The 14,048-nt window shown below is 42.3% G+C and overlaps 3 protein-coding genes across 3 annotated transcripts; all 3 read right to left on the bottom strand.

The window, feature by feature from the left end:
• Positions 1-108: 108 nt before the first annotated feature.
• Positions 109-954, bottom strand: LOC141649929 (uncharacterized). The gene has a single exon (XM_074458596.1). The coding sequence runs from the start codon at positions 952-954 to the stop codon at positions 109-111; it is 846 nt and encodes a 281-aa protein (XP_074314697.1).
• A 6,866-nt stretch (positions 955-7,820) lies between these two features.
• Positions 7,821-13,023, bottom strand: LOC141648380 (pentatricopeptide repeat-containing protein At2g03880, mitochondrial). Its single transcript, XM_074456987.1, has 4 exons — positions 10,670-13,023; positions 9,335-10,282; positions 8,597-8,755; positions 7,821-8,415 (listed from the first exon to the last, which is right to left on the bottom strand). Exon 1 carries the CDS (start codon positions 12,976-12,978, stop codon positions 11,041-11,043), a length of 1,938 nt encoding a protein of 645 aa, XP_074313088.1. The 5' UTR covers positions 12,979-13,023; the 3' UTR covers positions 7,821-8,415; positions 8,597-8,755; positions 9,335-10,282; positions 10,670-11,040.
• LOC141649928 (F-box/FBD/LRR-repeat protein At1g13570-like) lies at positions 8,067-10,189 on the bottom strand. The gene is made up of 5 exons (XM_074458595.1): positions 9,349-10,189; positions 8,597-8,742; positions 8,384-8,459; positions 8,210-8,325; positions 8,067-8,105 (listed from the first exon to the last, which is right to left on the bottom strand). Exons 1-5 carry the CDS (start codon positions 10,187-10,189, stop codon positions 8,067-8,069), a joined length of 1,218 nt encoding a protein of 405 aa, XP_074314696.1.
• Positions 13,024-14,048: the final 1,025 nt, after the last annotated feature.

Here is a 14,048-nt window from a genome sequence, read left to right as displayed (position 1 = left end):
TAAAACACCAAAAGCACGTTCGACGTCTTTTCTAACCGACTCTTGACGTTTAGTGAACAACTCGTCTTCCTCGGATAATGGGAGTCGAATAGCAGGCATAAACACAGCCTATTTAGGATATATCCCATCTGTGAGGTAATATCCCATATTGTATGTATGGCCATTTACATTATATGTAACCTCGGGAGCCTTGCCTTGATAGATATCATCAAATACAGGAGAGCGATTCAACACATTAATGTCATTGCAGGCTCCCGGCGTTCCGAAAAACGCATGCCAAATCCACAAGTCACCCGAGGCTACCGCTTCTAAGATTACCGTCGTCGACTTATTTCTTCCTTGGTATAATCCTTTCCATGCTCGTGGACAATTTTTCCATTGCCAATGCATACAATCGATACTGCCCATCATGCCAGGAAAACCTCGCCTCGCGCCATCGCGAAGGAGACGTTGTGAATCTGCCACTGTCGGCCTTCTTAAGTACTGTTCGGTGAATGCTCTTCTAACACCTTCCACAAATTTCTTTAAACACATCCTTGCAGTAGATTCACCAATTTTGATGTACTCATCCATTGAGTCAGCTGCTACTCCGTATGCCAACTGTCTCAAGGCAGCTGTGCATTCTTGGATAGGACTAGCATGTAGTTTTCCGGTGCAGTCCGGTTCATGTTGAAAGTATGGCTCTACGGCAGCGACACCTTCAACGATCCGAAGGAAAAGAGAACGTCGCATACGAAATCTACGCCGGAACATAGCTTCAGGGTACAATGGACGATCAACGAAATAGTCATTCATTAGCCTTTCGTTTGCACCACCCACATCTCGATCAATATAACATCTCTTATTTTTTTCAGATGGAGGCCTCCCATATGTAGCGGTAACAAGCGGAGAAACACTTGTTCTAACCACATTCTCAATAATATAATCTTCTGCTTGCTCGACATACTCGTTCATAGTAATAATGGAAGTCACCATATCATCAAAAAATCATCACTAGAACAAGAGGAATTAGAATTTGAGTTCATTTTCTTTTTTACAGTGAGATGAGCGAGATACTGACAAAGAGCTCCAAATATGTACAAGTATAGAAATTTTGAGATTGGACTATACATAATAATGAGGACAAAGACTAACACATTCACCCTGCCATTATTTGTTGTTTTATTCGTTCAAAAATGATGAAACAAAGACTATTTTTATCACTTTGCAGAGCTATACTTTTGTTCAACACCAATAATCATGTTTTGTTCAACAAAGTCAAAGAGGAAATTCAATTAGTAATGAGTGAAACAGAGATAGTATAAAAATTTTATTCAATAACTAATGAATGAGACGGAGAGAGTACAATAAATAACTAATGAGTGATCGAGACGGAGGGAGTACAATAAATAACGAGTGCCATGGAGATAGCTTACAAGTTGTATTCGGTAACTAATTGAGTGAGACGGAGAAAGTAAAATAAATAACTAATGAGTGAGACAGAAGGAGTACAATAAATAGCGAGTGAGACGGAGATAGCTTACAAGTCTAACTAATTTATGAGACACAAGCTAACGACGAGGACACTTTAATGATATTAGCTTACAAACGGATTCAATAGCTTACAAATGATAATAATTACTTCATAAATTCCTCTTTGAGCCTTTGAAGGTATTCTGCCTCAAATGGTTCAAGAGACGTTTTGTTCAACAATAATGAAAACATTTTAAATCTCAATTTTTTTTCATCTCGTTCTTTCTGGTAATCAATTAGGTTCCATATGTGTTGCTTGATTGCTCCTCGATCGGCTTGCAATTCGCTCAAAGTGGCTGTGAATTTATCTAAACTTGTAGTTGCTTCATTTAATTTCTTTTGAGCCTTTACTTTTTTCACACCATCTGGACGTGGAATCCCGGCTTCCTCACTTGATCTTTTTGAGCTTTCTCGACTCACAATAGTAGCATCCTTACCGGGCATCCACCTTGGAAGGTGTTTCATTGCTACCCAACAATGATAAAATGTAAAATTTTTACCCTTCTTTTTTTTTATTGTAGAGATCGTGAGCTTTTTCCTCTACATTTTCAATGGCCATCCCGCTTGTGCGCATACGGTCGGCTTCCCCAATTTGTGATACCCATAAGGTGACAGCTTCGTTAATAGTCGCCCACCGTTTCCTAATCGCCTTCATGGTTCTTGGATGAATAATATTTTTTCTCTTTTGAACTTCCGAATCATAAATGTGCTTTATTTCTTTCCATAACTTTGCCTTTGTTTGATCAGTTCCTTCCTCCGGGTCACCACCACAATTCAAGTAACCGGATACAAGAGTTTTATCTTCTTCTTTATTCCATCTTTCTTTCGTCGTCGGCTTGCCTTTACCCTTTCCTAGGGTCGATTCATCTTCATCGTCATCCTCCCCACCAATACCGTCTTCAGCATATTCTTGCGATGGGTTATTTTCTTCAACTAGTGTTCTATTACTACTCCCATCTCCTCCCGGAGTTGTTGGATACTGATCAACATGTTGAAACGTGGGAAAAAGAACTCTTGGCGATGAATTATGCATAGATGACGAAGTACACATATTGTTGTTTCGAGAACAATCGTTATTATTCATAACATTCTGATTATTAATAAGAAAAGACTGGATAGAAGATAGGAATTCGGGATTATTAAGCAAAGCCGGATCAAAAGTAATATTGTTGTTTGGATTTTGAGTTAAGTTTTGATTTTTTGAAGGTATATTCCCATAATTAGAGTTATTTGGATTCATAATTAAAAGAATAGCAATTTAGAGGGTATGTGAATAATTTAGAAATAAGATAATTTAGAGAGTGGATGATTGTTTGGTATTTGTATACTGCATATGTAGCCAAGCTAAGTGCAAACGGCTATTTTGAAACTTCCAACGACTACTTTTTTCTAATTAAGCTAACTACAAACAACTACTTTTTTCTAATTAAGCTAAGTTCAAAGTGCTACTTTTTTCTAATTATAATCAGCCATGTGCAAGAAAGTACATATTGGCCCACTTTTTTCATTTGGGAAGCTCCTCCAAAATAGAGGAACCCCAAATGTTGGGGAGCATAGTGCAATAAGGAGGCGCCTCATATGAGGAGAGAGAGCGTAAATGGGGAAGTCCGTTTCCACCTTTGCGGATGCTCTAATGTCTAAGGTCGTACCCACGACTTACGGTCAATCAAAGTTTATTCAAACTTTATTCGTCAAAAAATTTTGACCATTAATAAATTTATGTTAGTATACTACGAGTTTAGAAAGCAGTGTTTTTTTTTTTACCATATTCAAGACCTTTACGAGATAATTAGTTTGAAAAACAAATTACCTTTTTTTAAACTCGTGGCCGAGAGTTATTAACAGTCAAAGATTTTTGTAAAAAAAGTCTTAGTAACTCTATTATAGAGAGGTCTCAGAAGTCAGAGGCGGACATTGCGCCACGCGGGCCAGGCTAGATTAGGGCTGGTCGGGTTGTTGGGGAGTGAGCTCCACCCCCTAACACGGGCTAGGGGTGTGATGACCCTGAACCAGCCCGAGTAGACTCCTGGGGCATGTGGGCTCGAGTTTTTGCGGGCCGGCTACACTATTCACCTGTGATGCTCGGACTTGGATACGAGGATCCGATACGGGGTACGGATCTGAGTGTCGGATCCTTGAAATCTCAAAAACAAGGACTCGGATACGAGGATCCAAATTTAAAATTGGACTCGGCTAATTTTTATTTTTTCTGAAAAAATAAAAATTATTAGTTAAAAAAATCAAAGAAAAGAAAGGAAAAGTAGTTTCTTCATGTTTAACATGAATGAAGACTTTATTAGAACATTAAATTTAAGTCAAGATCACTCCTAATATAGGGTTGTTCTACAAAACAGAGGGTAAGAATAAAACACTCTCACACCGATTTCTCATAGAAGGATCCGTCAAGGATCCATGTCCGGATCCGTGTCCGGATCCTGTCCACCGGATCCCCAGGGTCAGGTGAAGAGTCCGAGCATCACAGCTATTCACAACCAGATCCCGTCCCGATAGAGAGCACAAGTTTTGCGGGATGGTGGCTGAGGTTGGCTGAGGCCCGATGGGCAGGCCAGGTGTGACGATCCGCACACTTCGAACCCTTAGATTTATTTATGCTTATGTAATTTCATTTCCCTTGTACATTTGTAGTAAGTATTTTCTTAGTAGTTTTAGAATAGGTTTCCATAAATAGGTATATCGCTATTCTACACTAAACTTGTAAATTCAATGTCTCCTGCTACCAGGATGTAATAATCAAATTTCCCTCTTTAGGGAGTACTAGTGAATGAAAATCTGCTTCCTACCTTGTGCCTTCGTATTACTTGTTGTTGCTTTGTTGTGAACGACTTTTAGCCTTCACTTTTCTAACAAGCCGTGTTTGTGGGATCGACACTAGGATCCCGACTCACACACCCGAGACCGATTACGAACGCCTAGTGCTTGACGCTCTCGTTGCAATCCTGTCGAGTGTTGCCGAGACCCGAGTATCGTGCTAGTGATCGATCCTTCACTAGTACGAAGAGCCTTGTCGCTTGCATCTTGCCTTGATTCGGGCAAGGGTGCGCGCCACGGTTCGGCTAAAGTACCGGACTGTGACATTTGGAATCAGAGCCCGGTCTTCGGACGGGTTTCTGCAAGCCGCATTTGTTCATCGAGATCGAGAAAATGGGCGATACAATCGAGGACCGAGTGGGTGCCTTAGAGGAATCATTCGACGTCAAGCTTCCCAAACTCGAGGGCATCGTTAGGCGGATGGCCGCGAGCCTCGAGGAGTTGCAAAAGACGGTTTGTGAACTCGAGACGAAGGTGGACGGGTTGAATACCCGCATCCAAGCGATCGGTGATGCGATCCCCGATGATCGGGAGGAAGAGATCAATCATCTGCATCGAAAGGTCGAGATGTTAGAGAACACTTGCGCCACGCTCGTGAAAGCGGTGGCCAATGACGGGAAATCTGTGGGGAGCCATAAGGTGAAGGCACCTCCACCTCGTGCCTACGATGGGGCGAGGGATTCGAAAGTGGTCGATAACTTTATCTTCGATATGGAGCAATACTTCCGAGTAAGTGGGCTCGACGAAGACGCGGAAGTTGTCACGGCAAGCATGTATCTAGTCGACGATGCCAAGATGTGATGGAGGGCTAGGTACAAGGAAATCGATGCGGGCACGATTACGGTGACATCGTGGGCCGACTTCAAGAGGATCTTGAAGGATCACTTCTACCCCGAGAACACGGAGTTTGTTGCTCGGAAGAAGTTGAAGGAAATCAAGCACACCAAATCAATCCGAGAATATGTGAGGGAATTCTCTGCATGCATGCTCGAGATTACCGAAATGCCCGAGACGGATAGGACATTCGAATTCATTGACGGGTTGAAGAGGTGGGCACAACAGGAGGTCATGAGGCAGAATCCCAAAACTCTGTCTTCGGCCATATCGGCTGCGGAGCGCCTGCTCGACTTTCACGGGGAGCGAGAGGCACCAAGAGTGGTGGCACCAACGGGGAATACTGGTGCGTCACAGAGTGGGTACAATGGACAAAGGCCACAAAATAGCGCCATTTCAGTTGGGAACAGTCGTTTCCGCTCGCAAGGAAGTCAAGCCCAATCGGCGAGCACTACAAACTCGCCCTCAAGCTCGTCTTCGAAGGCGGGAAACTCTACTGCTTCCACAACGAAGAGACCGTTCGCGTGTTTTGTGTGCAAGGGTCCTCACAAGATGGTCGATTGTCCGAACAAAGCGGAGTTCAATGCCATGTTCAAGAAGATGCCGAAAGGGGCTCAAGAACGTCTTGATGGGGCGTTGGCCGACTATCACCAAGAGTGTAACGAAGACTCGAGTGATGGTGAAGACCAACCACGGATGGGCTCACTTCAAAGGATCAGCGCGATGGGGAAGTACGAAGATTCCTCCGCCAAGAAATCCAACGGGCTCATGTACGTGGACTTGATGGTGAATGGGAAGCAAGCACGAGCCTTGATCGACTCGGGCGCCTCCCACAACTTTGTTACGAAAGAGGAAGCGATCGGTTGGGGCTAGTTCAAGGGATGCTAACAGTTTGCTGAAGCCGTCAATGGGAAAATGAGACGCGTCCAAGGAGTGGCTAAGAAGGTCGCGGTCCAAGTGGGTGAGTGGGCAGGGGAGCTCGACTTCACCACCGTTCCGCTGGATGACTTCAAGTTAGTACTCGGGATGCAGTTCTTTCAGAAAGCATTGGTAGTATTGAAACCGAGTGACGGATCGATGCTACTAATGGGGTCTATCGTAGTGAACACGGTAGACAGCGATGAAGACAAGGGGCAGCATCGAATTTCGGCTATGAGGGTGATACCGACGCCGAAACAAGGGGTGCGACCTTGGAGAATGCCTAAAGGTTCGGTGGAGCCGAGGGCGAACAAGACCCAGGCTAACTACGATGCTAAGTGGCTTGGGAGACGAAAAGAGAGTCTACCTCCTCACCGAGGAGTAGACAATGAGGGCCGAAATGCCCAAAGAAATAGGCCTCGTACCATCAGGGGGCCGCGTCGATATGCTGAATCGACGTCCTGGTTTGCGGGTCAGTCGACCCAAGAGAGAAGGCCTCGTACCAACAGGGGGCCGCGCCGAAATGCTGATTCGGCGTCCTGGAGAACTCACTTACCCTTGAATGCAGGTACTGAAGTGGTGATGGACAAGGTGAAGGTGCGATGGAGCGAGCACCTTGAACGATCTCGTAAAATTTCCGCTCGAGCAACGAGGACTTGGACTTTCCAGAATGATCAGAGGCGAGTGATAAACTTGGAGGACATGATGTTCGGGAGTCTCGCCGTCAAGGAAATGCACTCTATTCTTGAAGGGACGATGAATCCGATCATGGTGTGGACCGAGAAGTATCTACAAGCCGGACTCAAGAGAAAGCCAGATCTCAATGCAGCATGGACGGCCACAGCTCACCGAGGATGTCTCACTGAAGCGCCGTTCGAGATTTTTGTGTTGCCGAGGGCGGCAACAGATTAGGTGGGGGAGAGTGTAACGATCCGCACACTTCGAACCCTTAGATTTATTTATGCTTATGTAATTTCATTTCCCTTGTACATTTGTAGTAAGTATTTTCTTAGTAGTTTTAGAATAGGTTTCCATAAATAGGTATATCGCTATTCTACACTAAACTTGTAAATTCAATGTCTCCTGCTACCAGGATGTAATAATCAAATTTCCCTCTTTAGGGAGTACTAGTGAATGAAAATCTGCTTCCTACCTTGTGCCTTCGTATTGCTTGTTGTTGCTTTGTTGTGAACGACTTTTAGCCTTCACTTTTCTAACAAGCCGTGTTTGTGGGATCGACACTAGGATCCCGACTCACACACCCGAGACCGATTACGAACGCCTAGTGCTTGACAAACACTAGTGCTTGACGCTCTCGTTGCAATCCTGTCGAGTGTTGCCGAGACCCGAGTATCGTGCTAGTGAGCGATCCTTCACTAGTACGAAGAGCCTTGTCGCTTGCATCTTGCCTTGATTCGGGCAAAGGTGCGCGCCACGGTTCGGCTAAAGTACCGGACCGTGACACCAGGCCAGTCCAGTGTGAGTCGAGTAGGCCCGCACCGTTGTCCATGTTTACTTATCTCCGCGTGTTATCCTGGAGAACGCCGGCCAGTTACACCGAGTACCAAACACGGTGAAATCGTCTTTTAGGACAATGATTATTCAATAGTACAATTGTCTTCTGCTTCAGTTAAGATTGTTACATTGCGATTCGTAATCATCACACCTAGTTTTAACAAAGCTAAGAAGTAAAATTGAACAATAAAATTGGTACGGAGCTGCAGGAGTAAAATTTAAAACACGAGACTGAGAAAAAACTATGAAATCACTATTCACTGTGGCATAAAACAAGCAACAAAGTTAAAACTGCTACTATCATTTACCTTGTACTAAAAATAAATTTCTACCAAAAACACAAATAAATCACTTGTGAACTAAACACCTTAAGCTTCCTGATTAATACAAGGAGCACTTGGTGAAGATGATCGGGTCTAGACCTCCGCGAGCCGACTTATGAACAATTGTCGTCGCATTTAATCAATGGAGTTACTGAGATTTTCTAAAGCAATTCCCTGTTACCAAACACAACATTAGATGATTTAGATCTTTATTCTCCCACACTAATGAATTGTGCCTTTGTTGATGCTCTTGGGAGCCTTATCAGCTGTCTTAATACCTTAAGCTCGGAAGCAGCATCGAGTTTTTCACACTTGAAAAACAAGTTCTCGAGCACCACAGATATAGCAAGCAAATACTCGATCAGTTTCAGCTCTGCATTAGATCCTGTAATACCTTTAATTTTCACCATATGTAGCCTGCCCAATTATAGTCATTTAAGGGATACTCGTACTTGTCCTGAACAACATCGGTGGTTGAGGTAATCTGCAAAGAGAACATAGGTCTGCCTCTTCAGAATTTCGATTGTGCTGAATGTTTTAAGTCCCATGAATAGTCATGACGTGTGCTTAATAACTATATATGGCGTAGATGAACATAACCGGCGTGTAAATCGTGACTACTGTCAGCTAGGGTAATTAAGAGTTGTTAACAGGAAGATACTCACAGAAATTTCAAGATCCTTGATGAAGGGGCAGCTTTGAAGCATACCAAGACTGAAGCAAAATACATCCGTATCAGTTAAAGTCAGATCCGTCAGACATAGTTTATCGAGGTGGTTAAATGCTACCGGAAGTGATTTATTTATCCCACCTGCAGCCAAGAACTTGCATAACAACCAGTAAAAAGATCAGCTGATGGACATAAAAACTTTCAGGGAAAAAAAGCATGCCTCCCACGTTTCCGAACTATTGTCTACCGATTCTATCTTGGGTGTCTGTTTCACCATTCTGTTTTTGTGATTTTTTTGTAATGGGTAAAGTGATCTTCTTCTTGTGTTCACTTGCTTAAAGTACAACCTAGACCTGGCATCAACCGTCTTTCAACCGAAATCAGGTCGGTTTGGGTCATTCGGGTATGTTATTATCAGTCATCTAGCTATAATGGATCGGTATGCAACAATAAACATTTGGGTCGGGTCATATTAATCACGTCATTTCGGGTCACGAGTCAATCTCGGGTCCCTCCTTTCGGGTTTCAGGTCGGATACGGGTCAGGTCATTCTAGTGTGGTCAACTTTGTCAGGTCTAATGTAACCCACTAGACTGCCAAAAACAAATAAAAGATGCGGCCAGTGGTCATTTCCTTGGTCTTTAATCTTTATGCCAGCAAATAAATAAATAAACACCGTTGGAGGGAATGAATAAATAACAGATAATTTAGCTCCGTAGCCCATAACTCATACCTTAGATAATTTACCTTCAATTGCAAGGCACTTCAGTTTATACGAGCTAGCAAGGCTGTTGATGGTGGCTACTGCTGTTTTAGTGTCACTCATCTTCGATTTAGTCGAAGATAGTGACACATCAATAAGACGAGGGACTTTCTTGAGACGAAGAGAGTCAAATGGACCTTTGATAATCAACTTTTCAAGGCTCGGAGCATGATCAATATCAAGAATATTCATGCCAAGACAATTCTCAAGCCTCAGGAAAACGAGGCAGGGACACTTTGCAATCAAACTCCAAAGCATATCAATACCATTGTTAAATTTCATGTAAAGCAGCTCAAGGCGCTTTAGATGAGAAAAGCCCTTAAAGTCTAATGGAGGAGCATATAGAACAAAGCACTGAAGTTTAAGCTTCATCAACTCTTTACAGTGGAAAATATAAGAAGGCATAATCACAAGACTCGACCATTCTCCAGCCCAACTAATCAGAGTAATCTTTCTCGGACAGTTTCTTGATAATAAAGAAAGCCACTGGCTTAGACTCACGTTTTTATCGATCTGTAGATCTGCGGGCCTGAGGTCAAGATAAAAACTATCTACACGTCCATTGTGATGGAAGAGTACGCTGCTCATTATGTTACTTCCCTTGTGCCAATTAACACTATCATCTAACTTGGAAAACCCATCCCAGAAAGCTACATCAAACACGAGATATGGACAAGATAACCAATTACGCCTCCATGTTCTTGAGAGTATACTCGTCTTTGCCGCTATAGCAAGCGGCAAGTGTTTTAAGATCTTATCAGTCACAATCGCGGGCATGCTGCTGATCAAGTCATCATTTGTTTCAACGGACTTAGAAGAAGCCATTGTTTCAACGGACTTAGAAGAAGCCATTCGATATGAAAACCTGGAAAACCTCGAAAGATATATGCCTAAAGTTTCCAGATAGATCTTAAATTCCTGAAATAAGTTTGTTATAACAGACGAAAGAGAACGTAAATAAGACGACATACAGATTATAGGCAGAAGGAAGGAATTTTATTTATTTGACAGAAATTTTGAGTCTCTAAAATCAGATTGTTATGATGAAATATAACTGCTACATCAATAAGAAATAGACTATGAAAGCCCAAACAGAAACCCTAGCGTAGACAACAACATCAGAGCCTTATGATATGGGGTCGGCCGACATGAATCATCCGTTCGAAGTGATCACACACCTCATAATGCGAAAATATAGAAAAGAAAAAGTGAAAAGCAAATAGGAAGTGAAACCCTAACTTTAACACAATTAGGAAATAGGCTAGCAAAGTCCTAATATACCACGTTGTTAAGTGATATTCATACCTCTTCCTCAATTTAGGGTTTGGGCTCTCGATATTAAGTTTTGATCAACCCAAACAACTAGCTTATTGACAAGACCAACTGATCAACCATACCCAACTCAAACTTCACCCAATATCATCAAAGCGACCAGCCCGGTTGGTATATCGTGGATTCACTTTCATCCCCCATTTGATCTTTCACATTACAAAATTGATTACCTCCGGAAATATATAGTAGTGTTAAAATTTAAAAATCAGGAGAGAGCCTTTGCCGCTCCTGTGGTCTCACCCACCTCAATTTTGAACTAAACTAGAAAGAACGGTTCACATTCACCACGCTTCTCGCGTCTCTACCTTAAGGCTTGGTTTAACCTTGCTCACATTGTTTTCCTACTACCAATAATCGCCACAGGAGCAAGTTCCATTTTGAAAGTGATGATATCTTACTTGGTCTCGAATCACAATAACTCTTTTCTCTAATTTTGCAACAAGTTTCGCAAAGAGGTGGCAATCGCCACATATCCTAAGGTTCTTCTTTACCCGAATGATACTTTCCTTAGGTAAGCTCATCAATCCAAATACAATAGCCAATTTCTCGCTATGATATTGAAGTGAGTCTTCCTTTTGTTCCCTTTCGAGATCCTGCAAGATGAACTCTGTGTCGGGGACATAACCCGCCCCTCTAAGTTTCATGATCAGTTCATTTAGCTCCACAATAATGTCTTGTATCCGAGGATGTGACAAATCTCTGAAAGTGAAAGCATGAATCTTTTTGTCTACTTCAATCCAACTACACCCCGGTTCCTTCTTCATTCCTTTTTCTCTCATCGTCTTTCTCAAAGCCATGGAATCTTCCCATCGTTGAGAATTTTCATAAATGTTCGATAATAACACGCATGTCCCTACATCATCGGGTTCAACCTCCAAGATTTGCTTAGCAGCATAAATGGCTAAATCACTATTTCTATGAACCCTACAAGCACCTAGAAGAGTTCTCCAAGTTACTATATCCGGTTCACACTTCTTTACGTTCATTTCATCGAGTAATTTGACAGCATCGTCAAGCTTGCCTGCCCGACTGAGTAGATCAATCATACAACCATAATGTTCCCTCCCTGGTTCAATCCCGAAAACCTTCTTCATTGACCGAAAGTAACACCATCCTTGATCTAAAAGACCAGCATGACTACAAGCAAATAAGACACCAACCATGGTTATATAGTTTGGTGTCGGCCCTGAAACTTTCATCTTCTCGAACAAAGCTAGCGCGTCTTTGCTGAAACCATTTTGAGCCAACCCAGCAATCATAGTGCTCCACGAGACAACATCTCTATCAACCATCTGACTAAAAGCCAAGCGTGCAGCATCCAAATCACCACATTTGCAATACATATCAAGGAGCGCGTTATTAAGGATCAAATCTTTATCATACTTCAACACATGAACATGTATTTGTCTTCCTAATTCTAACAATGTTAAACCAGAAACCGCTCTCAAAGTGCTCGTTAAAGTCGCCTGCTTAGCCGGAAAACCAGCCCTCTTCATCTTCTTAAACAAACTCAACGCCTCATTCCCATCACTATTCTGCGCAAACGCCCCTATTATCGAGTTCCAAACAACCATATCCCCTGTTACAAATTCCTCAAAAACCGTCACTGCATCACTTAACTCACCCCATTTCGCGTAAGCATCAATCAAAGCACTCCTAACAAAAACATCAGACTCCAACCCATACTTAACAATACCACAATGTACTTCCCTCAACATCGACAACCCGTCACACGCTCTCAAAACCGACGAAAACGTATACATATTCGGCGCAACCTGATCCCTAAGCATCAAAACAAGAAACTCCAAAGCCTTATGCCTAATCTTAGCATTGGAATAAGCAGAGATCATGGTGGTCCAAGTTACAACATTTCTCTCAGGCATTTCATCAAACAGTTTCTCTGCATCACCCAAAAGATTAAATTTTGCATACATATTAATTAACATGGTTAGTAAAAACAATTTGGGTTTATGCCCATTTGAGATTAAATGATTATGAACAATTTTACCCTCTTTAATTGCTTTATTATAAGTGCAACATTTTATTAATTCAGAGTAAGCTACAGAACTACCCCATAATCCATGGTTTTCTAGACATTTCATGGCATTTATAGCTTTGGGTAAATCTTTTTGGTAGCAAAATTTACCAAATTCATCAATTATGTGAGTAAATTTTGATCCATTTTGTGGTGAATTTGCTGGGAGTGAATAATAAGAACGTAATAACTGTAGAAATACTCTTTTACTGACATTTGGTTTTACTGAGGTGAAATTTTGGTACATTTTCTCTGTGATTTTGGAGAAAGTGGCGAAGTTATGTTTTTAGTCGCAAGATAAGCCAAGGTTCCCTTAATCTAAGTGATTTAGATTTAGTCATGGATTTGTCAAACGGGTTAAACGGTCGGGTTTGACAACATCCTGGTCAAGTGATGTTGGACAGATTAATTTTGGATTTTTGTCACTTTCAAGTCACTTATTATGAAATTATTTAAAGATAATAAACAACAAGTAACAATAAACATTCGGATTAGTTGCGGGACTACTGAGAGGAGGAGGGAGGTGTTGATTAGGTGGTTGGCTCCTCCGACGGGGTGGCTGACTCTTAATATTGATGGGGCATCCAAAGGTAATCCTGGCAGGTCGGGTGTGGGTGGCCTGTTTCGTGATCCCACAGGACGGTGTATTGTGGCATTTGCGGAGAGATTGGATATCGCTACGGTGACAAGAGCGGAGATCATGGCTCTTAGGCGTGGGCTTCTTTTGGCTTGGGAGCGAAGGATTCCTCGCCTCATAATTCAAACTGATTCTCGGGTCGTGGAAAGCTTCATGAAAGACGGTGAAGAACTCCTACCGACGGCCCATTCTCATATCATTAAAATCTGCAAATCGTTGATTCAAAACTCGGAATGGCAAGTGCTTGTTAATCATGTGTATCGAGAGGCTAACTTCTGTGCAGATTGGTTAGCAAATGTGGGGGTCGATCAGGAGCAAGCTCTACGCATTGTGGAGGCGGATTCGGTGCCAAGAGATATGCGCAGGCTCATTGAACTGGACGCTAGAGGAGTAGCATGGCCACGCTACGTCCCTTTTAGCTTTATGTAGTTGTTTTCGTTTTTGTTTGGACCTTTGTTTCTTTGTTTTGTTTTGGTTTGTTGTGTTCTGTTTTCGTAGCTAGTTTTGGGGCTTCCCCTGCTTCGTGGTACCAAAAAAAAAAAAAAAAAAAAAAAAATTAGGTCCTCAGTTCAGGTATCAGGTCTCGTCATTCGTCGGGTTAATTTTGTCAGGTCACTCCAACATTGGATATCGAAAATTTTGAAACTTCTAAAAGTTTCTTGTTCTTTTAGTGTATTTAC

Source organism: Silene latifolia, chromosome 3 (assembly GCF_048544455.1).
Source record: "Silene latifolia isolate original U9 population chromosome 3, ASM4854445v1, whole genome shotgun sequence".
Lineage (NCBI taxonomy): Eukaryota > Viridiplantae > Streptophyta > Magnoliopsida > Caryophyllales > Caryophyllaceae > Silene > Silene latifolia.
The sequence above is the reverse complement of the archived record's forward strand: the minus strand, read 5'-3'. Positions and strand labels throughout refer to the sequence as shown.

Excerpts from the sequence above, each read along its gene's own strand:
- LOC141648380 (XM_074456987.1), bottom strand. The coding sequence starts at position 12,978 with ATGTACCAAAATTTCACCTCAGTAAAACCAAATGTCAGTAAAAGAGTA.
- LOC141649928 (XM_074458595.1), bottom strand. The coding sequence starts at position 10,189 with ATGGCTTCTTCTAAGTCCGTTGAAACAAATGATGACTTGATCAGCAGC. Across the intron at positions 8,743-9,348 it reads GAAGTGCCTTGCAATTGAAG|GTGGGATAAATAAATCACTT; the intron begins GTAAATTATCTA and ends TCTTGGCTGCAG. Across the intron at positions 8,460-8,596 it reads TCAAGGATCTTGAAATTTCT|CACAATCGAAATTCTGAAGA; the intron begins GTGAGTATCTTC and ends TAAAACATTCAG.
- LOC141649929 (XM_074458596.1), bottom strand. The coding sequence starts at position 954 with ATGAACGAGTATGTCGAGCAAGCAGAAGATTATATTATTGAGAATGTG.